Raw genomic sequence first — 18847 nt, 5'->3', positions numbered from 1 at the left:
AAAATAACATCAAATTGATCAGAAAGTGTAGACATTGTTAATGTTGTAAATGACTATTGTAGCTGGAAACGGCAGATTTTTTATGGAATATCTACATAGGCGTACAGAGGCCCATTATCAGCAACCATCACTCCTGTGTTCCAATGGCACGTTTTGTTAGCTAATCCAAGTTTATCATTTTCAAAGGCTAATTGATCATTAGAAAACCCTTTTGCAATTATGTTAGCACAGCTGAAAACTGTTATCCTGATTAAAGAAGCAATAAAACTGGCCTTCAGACTAGTTGAGTATCTGGCGCATCAGCATTTGTGGGTTCGATTACAGGCTCAAAATGTCCAGAAACAAAGCGAGAAGTTGCCAAGAAACTGAAGATCTCGTAGAACGCAGTGTACTACTCCCGTCACAGAACAGCGCAAACTGGCTCTAACCAGAATAGAAAGAGGAGTGGGAGGCCCCAGTGCACAACTGAGCAAGAGGACAAGTACATTAGAGTGTCTAGTTTGAGAAACAGACGCCTCACAAGTCCTCAACTGGCAGCTCCATTAAATAGTGCGTACAAAACAACGTCAACAGTGAATTCATTTCATCTCAACGTCAACAGTGAAGAGGCGACTCCGGGATGCTGGCCTTCTAGGCACCAGACAGGTCAAGGCTTCTTGCATGCATGGCTTTGCGATGTCAGTTACACAAAAAAAGATGCTAGGTTGTTTGGATGACCCAATTGCTGGGTTGCAGGTATTGGGTCAATATTTGGTTTGTTTTCTGTAAAAACAGCAAGGTTGGGTTGTTGGTTATTAAGGTTTGGTTATGGATATTTGACCCAGCCAGTGGGTTAATTCTCCCGCCACCAGCGTGTGAAGTTCACCGGAACGTGAGCAAGTGTCGAGACGTGGCAACTGGCAAGTCTTCCAGATCTAGTGCAACTGACTGAATGGAAAACAGCTAACGTTATTTCGACAGACTAAGGGTGTTTTGGCTGACTGAACCGTGACAACGGTAGGTAGTAAACGTTACGAATTGTCCTATCATAATTAGGTAGCCAGCTAACGTTAGCTTGAGCATTAGCTAACAACCATTAGCTAGCTAACCATTTTCTTTGCTAATATCTCTGGCTGCGGTAACATTAGCTAGCTAGCTAGCGTTAGCTTACTGAATTTTTTTTTTGCTAGCTTCACGGAATATAGCTAAATGTATGTTTTTTGTCAACATTTGGCTAGCTAGCTAGCTTACTTTGTCAGTGTCTGTAACGACAGCTATCTAAAGTTATCTGGTTAGCTACCTTAGCTAGATAAGTCTGACACTTCTTCTGGACTGTCTCTGACACTCTTTAACTAATGTTAGCTAAGTTACCTGGCTAGCTAAGTTGGCATAGCTGTATTTTACTTATTCTCCATCTGGGTTAATTTAACCAAGCTATTTGCCAGAATTATCTCATGCATACAGTATATATACTGGTTTACAGTGGTTTCTGACAGTGGCAGCTTTAGTTCGACTTGTCAATTTGAAGAGGATGGATGTAAATTCTGTTAGCTAGTTAACGTTAAGCTAGCTAGCTATGTTTCTAACATTTCTTTATTTCTGTACTTAAATGCAGAGGTCTAGACCAATGGACAACTTTGTAAAGGATACACTGAATGAGTGGAACCTGGTCTTTTTGACTCCAAAGTGAATAAAACTTTTTTTGATAGAGGAGGGACAGAGCTTTGGGGGGGGGGGGTTGGGGGCATTGATTTTCATTGACCTTGTGTAAAACAGCATCGACGTCTTCCACATCGATAACCAATAGTACAACCTTAATGAAAACTTGACAGACTTCACTTTACCAGAGCCTCTTAGAACCCCGCAGCCACTTTGGGACTAGATACATAGATAGCCTGGCCTTAATTTTACCATACTTGCTTTATTAGTCATTTATTAGTCACAGATATTCTGTTAGTGACCAACCTGACGCACACATCACAGGCTTGGCACTTACGTGTAAAGTGTCTTGCTCAAGGGCACAACAGCAGTAGGTAGTATATAGAGTATATTGTAGCTGATAACCCTCTGACAGATGGATCACTTCCTGTTATGGGCTGCATTTCTAACCTCGAAGCTACTCTTCATTTAGCTCTTTCCTCACTCCTTTGCCTTTGTTCAACCATTTGACCTGTCTTACCAACCTTTCCCTCTTCAACGTATGTCATTTAGTAATGTGGGTGAAACTATACCTTTTGCGGTTAAGCCTAGTTGTTAAGAGCATTGGACCAGTAACCGAAAGGTCGCTGGTTCGTATAGCAAAGTCAGTAAGGTGGAAAAATCTGTCTCCTCAGGCGCCAAAGATGTGGATGTCGATTAAGGCAGCCCTCCGCACCTCTGATTCAGATGAGTTTGCTTAAATGAGGAAGACACATTTCGGTAGAATGCATTCAGTTGTGTATCCTCTTTCTCTTTTGCAGCGGAGGAGATAGACCAGGAAACGCTCTTGCTTTTAGACGACTCGACTATAGCCTGAAGTTAAAGAAGAACATGAAAGACTTACACGCAGTGAGTTTTCTGTAAACATCACCTTTTTTCTACATGAAAACACACGCATGAATACATCTGTGGACAAACCAAGTGACACACCAAGCTGGTGCAGTAGCTGGGTCCTGCCTGGTAATGTATATGTTGAAAGATTTGTGCATTTTTGAAAAACGGACAACATCGGCAAACCAAGGTACGTGAAGGAGACCGTGATCCAGAGGGCTCAGTGGACCAGACAGAATGGGGCCAAGACAGTCGAATAGCCAGAGAGTATATGACTGGTGGGCTAATTATTTTAACAAAAACATTAGACTTGAATATGATTCTGTTTGCTGTGATTAAGTAGCCTGGCTTACGCGATTCACGTGACTCACAGTGTAGGTAGAGATGTGGCCACACTGATCTCGAAAGGACGCTGTTAATGTTATATTTGCTCATAAATTGTACGACGGGGTTTGATTCAGTCTCTTAAATGTTTCTCTCTCTCTCTCTCTCTCTCTCTCTCTCTCTCTCTCTCTCTCTCTCTCTCTCTCTCTCTCTCTCTCTCTCTCTCTCTCTCTCTCTCTCTCTCTCTCTCTCTCACTCTCACTCTCTCTCTCTCTCTCACTCTCCTCTTATTGTTTGGATTTTGAAAATTCAAACCATTGTAATAGAATGGGGCGGGGCTCAGGGGCTGTGTGTGGCTGGGGGTGTTTGAGAGGGAAAGACACAAAGGACAGCCAACCAGTAAAAGCACAGCCCCCTTCATTGTCAATGCATTGTGCCTACAACATCAAAGAGCCATTCCAGAGTTAGGTGTCAGCCAGACTAGTGATTGCCCCATATGACTTCAAATTGTGTTATGTTGTAGTTTTTTTTTTTACTGCAGTTAGAGTCCCACTAGCATTAGAAACAGCCTTGGGTCTAGATACAGTGGGAACATGTAGGGCTGAGCAAGTTTGATGTCATTAATGTTTGTGGAAATTATATGTATGCAAATGGTAAGTCGTCTACTGTTTACGTCAATCAATTTTTTTTTTGTAAATTGTTAAATAAACAACTAAAAAGTTTAATAAAATATTACAAAAAAGTAATTGTCTGCTTTAATTCAGTGCTTTACTATAGTATATTTTTCTTATTTTAAGGCACAATTAACCAGCATGGCTACCACAGCATTCTGCAGTGATACGCCATCCAATCATTTGTTTTTCAACAGGACAATGACCCAACACGCCTCCAAGCTGCGTAAGGGCTATTTGACCAAGAAGGAGAGTGATGGAGTGCTGCATCAGATGACCTGGCCTCCACAATTACCCGACCTCAACCCAATTGAGATGGTTTGGGATGAGTTGGACCGCAGAGTGAAGGAAAAGCAGCCAACAACTGCTCATCATATGTGAGAACTCCTTCAAGACTGCTGGAAAAGCATTCCAGGTGAAGCTGGTTGAGAGAAAGCGGTACCGTAGCGCCAAGTCTAGGTCTAAAAGATTCCATGACAGCTTCTACCCCTAAGCCATAAGACTGATGAACAACTAAGCGTATCAAATGACTCTTTACATTGAACCCATCTATGCAGATTAACATTTTTTTTTTGTATATTACCTCGTTATTGTTCTGAACATGTATTGATTTGATTTGATTTGAATTGAATGCCAAGTGTGTGCAAAGCTGTCATCAAGGCAAAGGGTGGATACTTTGAAGAATATAAAATATATTTGGATTTGTTTAACACTTTTTTTTTGGTTACTACATGATTCCATATGTGCTATTTCATAGTTTTGATGTCTTCACTATTATTCTACAATGTAGAAAATAGTAAAAATATAGAAAAAAAACTTTAATGAGTAGCTGTGTCGAAACTGTTGACTGTTTCTGTATACATATATGGCATGGAAGTAAAATGCTCTTGTGTTTTATTTTACAATGAAATCTTCAGACACTAAACTGGCTTCCAATAGGATTGGGCGATCCCCTGAAAGCAGCTCATTAAATTAGAAATCTAATTCACAGTAGGAAATCCAGTCCACAGGAAGAGTTGAACAACCTTGTCAGAGGACTCAGAACACTCTGCTTGTTGCTTTGCAACAGGTAATAGAAATGTTACGTAATGTGTGAGATAAGCTAAGTTATCGACTCCTCCCCCTCTATCCCTCAATCAATCAATCAATCAATCAATCGTGTTTATAAAGCCTTTTTTACATAAGCCGATGTCTCAAAGTGCTGTACAGAAATCCAGCCTAAAACCCCAAACAGCAAGCAATGCAGAAGCACGGTGGCTAGGAAAAACTCCCTAGAAAGGCCAAAACCTCGGAAGAAACCTAGAGAGGAACCAGGCTATGAGGGGTGGCCAGTCCTCTTCTGGCTGTCCCGGGTGGAGAATAATAACAGAACATGGCCAAGATGTTCAAACGTTCATAGATGACCAGCATGGTCAGATAATAATAATCAATGTCTATGGAGAAGGTATCTGGGTTTCTGTACAGCACTTTGAGATATCAGCTGATGTAAGAAGGGCTATATAAATACATTTGATTTGATCCATATTCAGGGCTATTCCAAAGACATGAGTCAGAGAAGATGTGTTCTGAGAGTGGAACTCTGCTTGATCATTAATTTGGTTTGTGTCCGCAACGCAAGGTGTGAGGCTCCAATGGGTGAGTTCGCTGACGGAGTGGGCTAACGGGTTAGAGTTTCTTCAAGTGTCTCTCATTGTCTCTGGAGCCTCGATATGTTGGTTGTGGTATATAAAGTATAGAAGACAATTGGTAAAGGTAATGTATATAAATATATATATAGATCATGTGAAGACACTAACCTGCCTGGTTGGTGGTGACGTTGAGAGAGACAAACTGTCGTCCGGGGTTGGTGAGCTCAGACACTCCATTGACGGCCTCTACCTCGAACGTATAGTTCGTGTGAGCCAGAAGGTCTGCCACCATCACAGAGTTGTTCCTGAGACTGTTGCGTTGTGGCAGGAACCGCACCGTGCTGTCACACTCCTCGTAGCGTCTGCTGTCAACGCTGATCTTACGACACAGGATGTTATAGCTGACGTCCTTCCTGCCGCCAGTCTCCTCAGGAACCGCCCACTCCAGGAAGACCGACGTCTCGTTTACATTGGAAATGGCATTACGAGGAGCAGAAGGCGGTCCTGTAGGGACAATAACATATTGTGTTATTCCTCTGAAACTATAACATATTGCTAGAAGATAAGAGGTCCCGTAGGGACAATAACATCCACTCTTATGCCATAAAGGACTTCACTATGTAGAGGTGTTGTTGGGTCGTTCCACCAATTCGGTGACTTTTAAGAAGGGTAACTTGGTAAAAAAAATCTAAAATTGGGGGGGGGGGGGATTTCAAGTTAATTATTCTGTCCTGAAGAGCACTTCATTCCCATCTCAATGAGGTTAAATGAAACAATATTTACTCATAAAGTTCTAGTTATGGTTTTACCCTGGCTTGCGAAAGTATTCACCCCCATTGGCATTTTTCCTATTTTGTTGTCTCACAACCTGGAATTAAAATAGATTTTTAAGTGGTTTGTATCATTTGATTTAAACAACATGCCTACCACTTTAAAGATGCAACATATTTTTGATTGTGAAACAAACAAGAAATAAGACAAAAAAAACGGAAAACTTGAGCGTACATAACTATTCCCCCCTCAAAGTCAATATTTTGTAGAGCCACCTTTTACAGCAGTTACAGCTGCAAGTCTCTTGGGGTATGTCTCTAAAAGCTTGGCACATCTAGCCACTGGGACTTCTGCCCATTCTTCAAGGCAAAACTGCTCCAGCTCCTTCAAGTTGGATGGGTTCCGCTGGTGTACAGCAATCTTTACGTCATACCACAGATTCTGAATTGGATTGAGGTCTGGGCTTTGACTAGGCCATTCTAAGACATTTAAATGTTTCCCCTTAAACCACTCAAGTATTGATTTAGCAGTATGCTTAGGGTCATTGTCGGGCTGGAAGGTGAACCTCCGTCCCAGTCTCAAATCTCTGGAAGTCTGAAACAGGTTTCCCTCAAGAATTTCCCTGTATTTAACATCATCCATTATTCCCTCAATTCTGACCAGTTTCCCAGTCCCTTCTGATGAAAAACATCCCCACCGCATGCTGCTGCCACCACCATGCTTCACTGTGGGGATGGCTTTCTCGGGGTGATGAGAGATGTTGTGTTTGCGCTAGACATAGCGTATTCCTTGATGGCCAAAACATATATGGTGTCATATTCTTTCCATTTTTTAATAATGTATTTAATGGTGCTCCGTGGGATGTTCAAAGTGTCAGATATTTTTTTTATAACCCAACCCTGATCGGTACTTCTCCACAACTTTGTCCCTGACCTGTTTGGAGAGCTCCTTGGTCTTCATGGTGCCACTTGCTTGGTGGTACCCCTTGCTTAGTGGTGTTGCAGACTCTGGGGCCTTTCAGAACAGGTGTGTGTATATATATATATATATATATATACACACTAATGGAGTGGTATACTACCAATAACTAATGTAGTATTAATGTATGGAGCGGTATATTACTGATAACTACTGCAGTATTAATGTATGGAGTGGTATACTGCCAATATGTATGGATAATATATAATAATAATAATAATAATAAATGTTAGCTAGCAGTTTCTTACTGGCGACAAAAAAAACAGATTATTGCCATCCTTCCTTGCCATCCAGTCATTACTGAATTATTTAATGTAACAAATCAAATATTAAACCTTGTAAACAATTAATGGTAATTCACGGTAAGCTCGAAAACAATTAATTTAGAATCTGCATTTATTTGAAACGGCTGTTTATTTGCTGAAATACGTGCCGTTGTCCCGGCGATTAAAAAGAACAGGAGGCTATTTGAGAAGTTTTACGGTACGTAGATAGTATGTAGCAGCATAGTATGTAATGAATGATGAGGCATAGTACATACGTGTACAGGCCATGTTGGGCGGGTCACTGTCTCTCCTGTAGTATCCATCCTCACAGGTACAGGCTATGGAACCCTGGACTCTGGCAAAGCTGTGAGGAGGACATTTACTGCAGGCAGGGGTCTGCAGCACCGATCGGAAGAAACCCGCTCTGCAGACTGGAGACGGGAGAGAGATGAGGAGAGAGAGGAGAGGGAGGTTAGACTGGACTCTAGTGAAGCTGTTACGAGAACATTTAATGCAGCACAGACCAGAATAAACCTGCTTTACACAGTGTAGAGAAAGAGAGAGAAGTAGGTGGTTAGGTTTACCCTGCACACTGAAGATGAGAGATGTTTCAATTTGTAAGACATTACTGACATTTTGTTCAGGTTTGTACTTTTAGTGAGCAATACATTTTGTCAATCCGTACATCTAGAATGTGGTTTCTAACTCAAGGCACCAGTAGTTATTGGTAGTATAACTCAGTAGTTATTGGTAGTATAACTCAGGCACCAGTAGTTATTGGTAGTATAACTCAAGGCACCAGTAGTTATTGGTAGTATAACTCAGGCACCAGTAGTTATTGGTAGTATAACTCAGGCACCAGTAGTTATTGGTAGTATAACTCAAGGCACCAGTAGTTATTGGTAGTATAACTCAGGCACCAGTAGTTATTGGTAGTATAACTCAGTAGTTATTGGTAGTATAACTCAGGCACCACCAATAATTACCAACGGTCTCCAATACTGTCATGTTATAAGACCACAAATAGGATTGATAAATTACAAAGACATCAATTAGACATGTGAAAGTCAGATAGACAGCCCTGCGTGACTGTCAGACAGACAGCCCTGCGTGACTGTCAGACAGACAGCCCTGCGTGACTGTCAGACAGACAGCCCTGCGTGACTGTCAGACAGACAGCCCTGCGTGACTGTCAGACAGACAGCCCTGCGTGACTGTCAGACAGACAGCGCTGCGTGACTGTCAGACAGACAGCGCTGCGTGACTGTCAGATAGACAGCGCAGCGAGACTGTCAGATAGACAGCGCTGCGTGACTGTCAGATAGACAGCGCTGCGTGACTGTCAGATAGACAGCGCTGCGTGACTGTCAGACAGACAGCGCTGCGTGACTGTCAGACAGACAGCGCTGCGTGACTGTCAGACAGACAGCGCTGCGTGACTGTCAGATAGACAGCGCTGCGTGACTGTCAGATAGACAGCGCTGCGTGACTGTCAGATAGATAGTTATGTAAATCTACTATCCCCAATAGGACAAAAGTTGATCTATTCTATGTGAAAAATTTATATTTCAAAAATAGTCCGCGATAGATCCTAAATTAATACAACCACTAGCATAGAAAAAAAAAAGGCTGACGCGACAGATCTGAACATTAACTTTAAAATGTTGATAAACTATTGGACTATTTCTTCACATTATAAGTGCAGCAATGCTCACACAGCAGTAGGCTATGAGTGTGAATGTTCCTAAATGCAATTAATTAGCGGGGAAAAAAACACCATCCTCAAAAGTGACCGCAAATTCAATTATGCATGTAATGCTTTCCCCATTGAGACCGTGTCTGTGCCTCGATCTAGGTTGGGCAAAATAAAAAATGGCGGTGTTCGCTTTAGCAATCTCACTAGTATAAAGACCTCCTCCATTCCTGCCATTATTGAAAGAGATTGTGATACCTCACATCTCAAAATTGGGTTACTTAATGTTAGATCCCTCACTTCCAAGGCAGTTATAGTCAATGAACTAATCACTGATAATAATCTTGATGTGATTGGCCTGACTGAAACATGGCTTAAGCCTGATGAATTTACTGTGTTAAATGAGGCCTCACCCCCTGGTTACACTAGTGACCATACCCCCCGTGCATCCGGCAAAGGCGGAGGTGTTGCTAACATTTACGATAGCAAATTTCAATTTACAAAAAAAAACAATGACGTTTTCGTCTTTTGAGCTTCTAGTCATGAAATCTATGCAGCCTACTCACTCACTTTTTATAGCTACTGTTTACAGGCCTCCTGGGCCATATGCAGTGTTCCTCACTGAGTTCCCTGAATTCCTATCGGATCTTGTAGTCATAGCAGATAATATTCTAATTTTTGGTGACTTTAACATTCACATGGAAAAGTCCACAGACCCACTCCAAAAGGCTTTCGGAGCCATCATCGACTCAGTGGGTTTTGTCCAACATGTCTCTGGACCTACTCACTGCCACAGTCATACTCTGGACCTAGTTTTGTCCCATGGAATAAATGTTGTGGAGCTTAATGTTTTTCCTCATAATCCTGGACTATCGGACCACCATTTTATTACGTTTGCAATTGCAACAAATAATCTGCTCAGACCCCAACCAAGGAGCATTAAAAGTCGTGCTATAAATTCTCAGACAACCCAAAGATTCCTTGATGCCCTTCCAGACTGCCTCTGCCTACCCAAGGACGTCAGAGGACAAAAATCAGTTAACCACCTAACCGAGGAACTCAATTTAACCTTGCGCAATATCCTAGATGCAGTTGCACCCCTAAAAACTAAAAACATCTGTCATAAGAAACTAGCTCCCTGGTATACAGAAAATACACGAGCTCTGAAGCAAGCTTCCAGAAAATTGGAACGGAAATGGCGCCACACCAAACTGGAAGTCTTCCGACTAGCTTGGAAAGACAGTACCGTGCAGTATCGAAGAGCCCTCACTGCTGCTCGATCATCCTATTTTTCCAAACTCAATTGAGGAAAATAAGAACAATCCGAAATTTCTTTTTGATACTGTCGCAAAGCTAACTAAAAAGCAGCCTTCGCAAATGGAGGATGGCTTTCACTTCAGCAGTAATACATTTATGAACTTCTTTGAGGAAAAGATCATGATCATTAGAAAGCAAATTACAGAATCCTCTTTAACCTGTTATGGCTAGGGGGCAGTATTTACACCGCCGGATAAAAAACGTACCCGATTTAATCTGGTTACCACTCCTACCCAGTAACTAGAATATGCATATACTTATTGCATATGGATAGAAAACACCCTAAAGTTTCTAAAACTGTTTGAATGGTGTCTGTGAGTATAACAGAACTCAAATGGCAGGTCAAAACCTGAGAGATTCCTTTACAGGAAGTGGCCTGTCTGACCATTTCTTGAACTTCTTTGCCATCTTCTTTGACATTTTAGGACCACTATTGTTTTCACTATATATTTTACCTCTTGGGGATGTCATTCGAAAACATAATGTTAAATTTCACTGCTATGCGGGCGACACACAGCTGTACATTTCAATGAAACATGGTGAAGCCCCAAAATTGCCCTCGCTAGAAGCCTGTGTTTCAGACATAAAGAAGTGGATGGCTGCAAACTTTCTACTTTTAAACTCAGACAAAACAGAGATGCTTGTTCTAGGTCCCAAGAAACAAAGAGATCTTCTGTTGAATCTGACAATTAATCTGGATGATTGTACAGTCGTCTCAAATAAAACTGTGAAGGACCTCGGCGTTACTCTGGACCCTGATCTCTCTTTTGAAGAACATATCAAGACTGTTTCAAGGACAGCTTTTTTCCATCTACGTAACATTGCAAAAATCAGAAACTTTCTGTCCAAAAATGACGCAGAAAAATTAATCCATGCTTTTGTTACTTCTAGGCTGGACTACTGCAATGCTCTACTTTCCGGCTACCCGGATAAAGCACTAAATAAACTTCAGTTAGTGCTAAATACGGCTGCTAGAATCCTGACTAGAACCAAAATATTTGATCATATTACTCCAGTGCTAGCCTCCCTACACTGGCTTCCTGTTAAGGCAAGGGCTGATTTCAAGGTTTTACTGCTAACCTACAAAGCATTACATGGGCTTGCTCCTACCTATCTTTCCGATTTGGTCCTGCCGTACATACCTACACGTACGCTACGGTCACAAGACGCAGGCCTCCTAATTGTCCCTAGAATTTCTAAGCAAATGGCTGGAGGTAGGGCTTTCTCCTATAGAGCTCAATTTTTATGGAATGGTCTGCCTACCCATGTGAGAGACGCAGACTCAGTCTCAACCTTTACTGAAGACTTATCTCTTCAATAGGTCCTATGATTAATTATAGTCTGGCCCAGGAGTGTGAAGGTGAACGGAAAGGCTGGAGCAACGAACCGCCCTTGCTGTCTCTGCCTTGCCGGTTCCCCTCTTTCCACTGGGATTCTCTGCCTCTAACCCTTTTACAGGGGCTGAGTCACTGGCTTACTGGTGTTCTTCCATGCCGTCCATGGGAGGGGTGCGTCACTTGAGTGGGTTGAGTCACTGACGTGGTCTTCCTGTCTGGGTTGGCGCCCCCCCTTGGGTTGTGCCATGGCGGAGATTGTTGTGGGCTATACTCGGCCTTGTCTTAGGACGGTAAGTTGGTGGTTGGAGACATCCCTCTAGTGGTGTGGGGGCTGTGCTTTGGCAAAGTGGGTGGGGTTATATCCTGCCTGTTTGGCCCTGTCCGGGGTATCATCGGATGGGGCCACAGTGTCTTCTGATCCCTCCTGTCTCAGCCTCCAGTATTTATGCTGCAGTAGTTTATGTGTCGGGGGGCTAGGGTCAGTCTGTTACATCTGGAGTATTTCTCTTGTCTTATCCGGTGTCCTGTGTGAATTTAAATATGCTCTCTCTAATTCTCTCTTTCTCTCTTTCTGTCTTTCTCTCGGAGGACCTGAGCCCTAGGACCATGCCTCAGGACTACCTGGTATGATGACTCCTTGCTGTCCCCAGTCCACCTGGCCATGCTGCTGCTCCAGTTTCAACTGTTCTGCCTGCGGCTATGGAACCCTGACCTGTTCACCGGACGTGCTTGTTGCACCCTCGACAACTACTATGATTATTATTATTTGACCATGCTGGTCATTTATGAACATTTTAACATTTTAACATCTTGACCATGTTCTGTTATAATATCCACCCTGCACAGCCAGAAGAGGACTGGCCACCCCTCATAGCCTGGTTCCTCTCTAGGTTTCTTCCTAGGTTTTTGGCCTTTCTAGGGAGTTTTTCCTAGGGAGTTTTTCCTAGCCACCGTGCTTCTTTCACATGCTTTGCTTGCTGTTTGGGGTTTTAGGCTGGGTTTCTGTACAGCACTTTGAGATATCAGCTGATGTACGAAGGGCTATATAAAAATAAATTTGATTGAATTTGATTTGATGTATTTGTTCTACAGGTAAATTTATATGGTGAAAATTAATCTTCCCCAACCTTGAAACTCACGCGCTGCTTATGTACGCCAGTTACACTCTACACCTGAGGAGACCTTACACTCTACACCTGAGGAGTGATACTAACCTCTTGGAAAGCAGATTAATGTGCTTCATTTTAAGAAGTTATTTGGCCACTTTAGTTGTGAAATAAACCTTATTAATACATATAGGACTATGGGCTACTAACCTTATTAAACATATAGGACTATGGACTACTAACCTTATTAAAACATATAGGACTATGGACTACTAACCTTATTAAAACATATAGGACTATGGGCTACTAACCTTATTAAAACATATAGGACTATGGGCTAGGATACATGAGGGGTGATACTAACCTTATTAAAACATATAGGACTATGGACTACTAACCTTATTAAAACATATAGGACTATGGGCTACTAACCTTATTAAACATATAGGACTATGGGCTAGGCTACATGAGGTCTGCGAGTTGCCTTACTGCACATCATTCACAAGGGATAATACATCATTCACACGTGATAATACAAAATTCACAAGTAATTAACTAGTTCCTGCCAAGGCAGCAGCTACTCTTCCTGGGGTCCAGCAAAATTAAAGGCAGATTAGCTGTTGCCTTGGCAGGAACAAATGGGGATCCATAATAAACCCCAGGAAGAGTAGCTGCTGCCTTGGCAGGAACTAATGGGGATCCATAATAAATCCCAGGAAGAGTAGCTGCTGCCTTGGCAGGAACTAATGAGGATCCATAATAAACCTCAGGAAGAGTAGCTGCTGCCTTGGAAGGAACTAATGGGGGTCCATAAAAAACCCCAGGAAGAGTAGCTGCTGCCTTGGCAGGCACTCATGGGGATCCATAATAAACCCCAGGAAGAGTAGCTGCTGCCTTGGCAGGAACTAATGAGGATCCATAATAAACCCCAGAAAGAGTAGCTGCTGCCTTGGAAGGAACTAATGGGGGTCCATAATAAACCCCAGGAAGAGTAGCTGCTGCATTGGCAGACACTAATGGGGATCCAAAATAAACCCCAGGAAGAGTAGCTGCTGCCTTGGCAGGAACAAATGGGGATCCATAATAAACCTCAGGAAGAGTAGCTGCTGCCTTGGCAGGAACTAATGGGCATCCATAATAAACCCCAGGAAGAGTAGCTGCTGCCTTGGCAGGAACTAATGAGGATCCATAATAAACCCCAGGAAGAGTAGCTGCTGCCTTGGCAGGAACTAATGGGGGTCCATAATAAACCCCAGGAAGAGTAGCTGCTGCCTTGGCAAACAGTAATGGGGATCCATAATAAACCCTAGGAAGAGTAGCTGCTGCCTTGACAGGAACTAATGGGGAACCATAATAAACCCCAGGAAGAGTAGCTGCTGCCTTGACTGAAACTAATGGGGATCCATAATAAACCCCAGGAAGAGTAGCTGCTGCCTTGACTGAAACTAATGGGGATCCATAATAAACCCCAGGAAGAGTAGCTGCTGCCTTGACTGAAACTAATGGGGATCCATAATAAACCCCAGGAAGAGTAGCTGCTGCCTTGACTGGAACTAATGGGGATCCATAATAAACCCCAGGAAGAGTAGCTGCTGCCTTGACTGAAACTAATGGGGATCCATAATAAACCCCAGGAAGAGTAGCTGCTGCCTTGACTGAAACTAATGGGGATCCATAATAAACCCCAGGAAGAGTAGCTGCTGCCTTGACTGGAACTAATGGGGATCCATAATAAACCCCAGGAAGAGTAGCTGCTGCCTTGGCAGGAAGTAATGGGGATCCATAATATACCCCAGGAAGAGTAGCTGCTGCCTTGACTGGAACTAATGGGGATCCATAATAAACCCCAGGAAGAGTAGCTTCTGTCTTGACTGGAACTAATGGGGAACCATAATAAACCCCAGGAAGAGTAGCTGCTGCCTTGGCAGGAACTAATGGGGGTCCATAATAAACCCCAGGAAGAGTAGCTGCTGCCTTGGCAGGAACTAATGGGGATCCATAATAAACCCCAGGAAGAGTAGCTGCTGCCTTGACAGGAACTAATGGGGATCCATAATAAACCCCAGGAAGAGTAGCTGCTGCCTTGACAAAAACTAATTGGGGTCCATAATAAACCCCAGGAAGAGTAGCTGCTGCCTTGGCAGACACTAATGGGGATCCATAATAAACCCCAGGAAGAGTAGCTGCTGCCTTGACAGGAACTAATGGGGATCCATAATAAACCCCAGGAAGAGTAGCTGCTGCCTTGACTGGAACTAATGGGGATCCATAATAAACCCCAGGAAGAGTAGCTGCTGCCTTGGCAGGAAGTAATGGGGATCCATAATATACCCCAGGAAGAGTAGCTGCTGCCTTGACTGGAACTAATGGGGATCCATAATAAACCCCAGGAAGAGTAGCTTCTGTCTTGACTGGAACTAATGGGGATCCATAATAAACCCCAGGAAGAGTAGCTGCTGCCTTGGCAGGAACTAATGGGGGTCCATAATAAACCCCAGGAAGAGTAGCTGCTGCCTTGACAGGAACTAATGGGGATCCATAATAAACCCCAGGAAGAGTAGCTGCTGCCTTGACAAAAACTAATGGGGGTCCATAATAAAGGTAGCTGGGCCTTGGCAGACACTAATGGGGATCCATAATAAACCCCAGGAAGAGTAGCTGCTGCCTTGACAGGAACTAATGGGGATCCATAATAAACCCCAGGAAGAGTAGCTGCTGCCTTGACAAAAACTAATGGGGGTCCATAATAAACCCCAGGAAGAGTAGCTGCTGCCTTGGCAGACACTAATGGGGATCCATAATAAACCCCAGGAAGAGTAGCTGCTGCCTTGACAGGAACTAATGGGGATCCATAATAAACCCCAGGAAGAGTAGCTGCTGCCTTGACTGAAACTAATGGGGATCCATAATAAACCCCAGGAAGAGTAGCTGCTGCCTTGACTGAAACTAATGGGGATCCATAATAAACCCCAGGAAGAGTAGCTGCTGCCTTGGCAGGAACTAATGGGGGTCCATAATAAACCCCAGGAAGAGTAGCTGCTGCCTTGGCAGGAACTAATGGGGATCCATAATAAACCCCAGGAAGAGTAGCTGCTGCCTTGACAAAAACTAATGGGGGTCCATAATAAACGCCAGGAAGAGTAGCTGCTGCCTTGGCAGACACTAATGGGGATCCATAATAAACCCCAGGAAGAGTAGCTGCTGCCTTGACAGGAACTAATGGGGATCCATAATAAACCCCAGGTAGAGTAGCTGCTGCCTTGACTGAAACTAATGGGGATCCATAATAAACCCCAGGAAGAGTAGCTGCTGCCTTGACTGAAACTAATGGGGATCCATAATAAACCCCAGGAAGAGTAGCTGCTGCCTTGACAGGAACTAATGGGGATCCATAATAAACCCCAGGAAGAGTAGCTGCTGCCTTGACAAAAACTAAATGGGGATCCATAATAAACCCCAGGAAGAGTAGCTGCTGCCTTGACTGAAACTAATGGGGATCCATAATAAACCCCAGGAAGAGTAGCTGCTGCCTTGACTGGAACTAATGGGGATCCATAATAAACCCCAGGAAGAGTAGCTGCTGCCTTGACTGGAACTAATGGGGATCCATAATAAACCCCAGGAAGAGTAGCTCCTGCATTGGCAGGAACTAATGGGGATCCATAATAAATCCCAGGAAGAGTAGCTGCTGCCTTGGCAGGAAGTAATGGGAATCCATAATAAACCCCAGGAAGAGTAGCTGCTGCCTTGGCAGGAAGTAATGGGGGATCCATAATAAACCCCAGGAAGAGTAGCTGCTGACTTGGCAGGAACTAATGGGGATCCATAATAAATCCCAGGAAGAGTAGCTGCTGCCTTGGCAGGAACTAATGAGGATCCATAATAAACCCCAGGAAGAGTAGCTGCTGCCTTGGCAGGAACTAATGGGGGTCCATAATAAACCCCAGGAAGAGTAGCTGCTGCCTTGGCAGGAACTAATGGGGATCCATAATAAACCCCAGGAAGATTAGCTGCTGCCTTGGCAGGAACTAATGGGGATCCATAATAAACCCCAGGAAGAGTAGCTGCTGCCTTGGCAGGAAGTAATGGGGATCCATAATAAACCCCAGGAAGAGTAGCTGCTGCCTTGGCAGGAACTAATGGGGATCCATAATAAACCCCAGTAAGAGTAGCTGCTGCCTTGGCAGGAAGTAATGGGGTTCCATAATAAACCCCAGGAAGAGTAGCTGCTGCCTTGGCAGGAACTAATGGGGATCCATAATAAACCCCAGGAAGAGTAGCTGCTGCCTTGGCAGGAAGTAATGGGGATCCATAATAAACCCCAGGAAGAGTAGCTGCTGCCTTGGCAGGAAGTAATGGGGGATCCATAATAGACCCCAGGAAGAGTAGCTGCTGCCTTGGCAGGAACTAATGGGGATCCATAATAAACCCCAGGAAGAGTAGCTGCTGCCTTGGCAGGAACTAATGAGGATCCATAATAAACCCCAGGAAGAGTAGCTGCTGCCTTGACAGGAACTAATGGGGATCCATAATAAACCCCAGGAAGAGTAGCTGCTGCCTTGACAAAAACTAAATGGGGATCCACAATAAACCCCAGGAAGAGTAGCTGCTGCCTTGACTGAAACTAATGGGGATCCATAATAAACCCCAGGAAGAGTAGCTGCTGCCTTGGCAGGAACTAATGGGGATCCATAATAAACCCCAGGAAGAGTAGCTGCTGCCTTGGCAGGAAGTAATGGGGATCCATAATAAACCCCAGGAAGAGTAGCTGCTGCCTTGGCAGGAACTAATGGGGATCCATAATAAACCCCAGGAGGAGTAGCTGCTGCCTTGGCAGGAACTAATGGGGATCCATAATAAACCCCAGGAAGAGTAGCTGCTGCCTTGACAGGAACTAATGGGGATCCATAATAAACCCCAAGAAGAGTAGCTGCTGCCTTGGCAGGAACTAATGGGGATCCATAATAAACCCCAGGAAGATTAGCTGCTGCCTTGGCAGGAACTAATGGGGATCCATAATAAACCCCAGGAAGAGTAGCTGCTGCCTTGGCAGGAAGTAATGGGGATCCATAATAAACCACAGGAAGAGTAGCTGCTGCCTTGGCAGGAAGTAATGGGGTTCCATAATAAACCCCAGGAAGAGTAGCTGCTGCCTTGGCAGGAACTAATGGGGATCCATAATAAACCCCAGGAAGAGTAGCTGCTGCCTTGGCAGGAAGTAATGGGGATCCATAATAAACCCCAGGAAGAGTAGCTGCTGCCTTGCCAGGAACTAATGGGCATCCTTAATAAACCCCAGTAAGAGTAGCTGCTGCCTTGGCAGGAACTAATGGGGATCCATAATAAACCCCAGGAAGAGTAGCTGCTGCCTTGGCAGGAACTAATGGGGTTCCATAATAAACCCCAGGAAGAGTAGCTGCTGCCTTGGCAGGAACTAATGGGGATCCATAATAAACCACAGGAAGAGTAGCTGCTGCCTTGGCAGGAAGTAATGGGGATCCATAATAAACCCCAGGAAGAGTAGCTGCTGCCTTGGCAGGAAGTAATGGGGATCCATAATAAACCCCAGGAAGAGTAGCTGCTGCCTTGGCAGGAAGTAATGGGGATCCATAATAAACCCCAGGAAGAGTAGCTGCTGCCTTGGCAGGAACTAATGGGGATCCATAATAAACCCCAGGAAGAGTAGCTGCTGCCTTGGCAGGAAGTAATGGGGATCCATAATAAACCCCAGGAAGAGTAGCTGCTGCCTTGACTGGAACTAATGGGGATCCATAATAAACCCCAGGAAGAGTAGCTGCTGCCTTGGCAGGAAGTAATGGGGATCCATAATAAACCCCAGGAAGAGTAGCTGCTGCCTTGGCAGGAAGTAATGGGGATCCATAATAAACCCCAGGAAGAGTAGCTGCTGCCTTGGCAGGAAGTAATGGGGATCCATAATAAACCCCAGGAAGAGTAGCTGCTGCCTTGGCAGGAAGTAATGGGGATCCATAATAAACCCCAGGAAGAGTAGCTGCTGCCTTGGCAGGAAGTAATGGGGATCCATAATAAATACAGATAACATGGCGACATTGCATTGCTTTTCCCTCTGTGCCACGCAGGTATCTGTATAGTATTTTGTGTACTGAAATATTTCCTCTACGTTTTACCTCAGCAATACAGGAAAAACTGACAATAATCTATAGAATCCATGATTCCATTTCACATAAACCCTGCTACTCCCCTCTCCCATTGTCTATCGAGTGGCCTAA

At 44.0% G+C, this 18847-nt stretch overlaps 1 protein-coding gene and 1 long non-coding RNA gene across 4 annotated transcripts in view; one reads left to right on the top strand and one right to left on the bottom strand.

The window, feature by feature from the left end:
- The window catches only part of epha5 (EPH receptor A5), a 152862-nt gene that overhangs the window by 73672 nt on the left and 60343 nt on the right, over positions 1–18847 (bottom strand). For both annotated transcript variants that reach the window (XM_045692702.1, XM_045692703.1), the window contains exons 4-5: positions 7422–7577; positions 5300–5635 (exon numbers count right to left, since the gene is read on the bottom strand). In XM_045692702.1, the coding sequence (XP_045548658.1) occupies positions 5300–5635; positions 7422–7577 (492 nt within the window). The remainder of the gene's footprint in view (positions 1–5299; positions 5636–7421; positions 7578–18847) is intronic.
- LOC106568616 (uncharacterized) lies at positions 913–3735 on the top strand. 2 transcript variants are annotated; one of them, XR_001320354.2, is made up of 3 exons: positions 913–996; positions 2439–2526; positions 3701–3735. It is a non-coding gene; the product is annotated as an uncharacterized lncRNA (long non-coding RNA). The 2 variants fall into 2 exon arrangements; XR_001320353.2 differs by lacking the exon at positions 3701–3735 and adding an exon at positions 3159–3349.

The sequence above is a fragment of the Salmo salar genome, chromosome ssa13, assembly GCF_905237065.1.
Source record: "Salmo salar chromosome ssa13, Ssal_v3.1, whole genome shotgun sequence".
Lineage (NCBI taxonomy): Eukaryota > Metazoa > Chordata > Actinopteri > Salmoniformes > Salmonidae > Salmo > Salmo salar.
The sequence above is the reverse complement of the archived record's forward strand: the minus strand, read 5'-3'. Positions and strand labels throughout refer to the sequence as shown.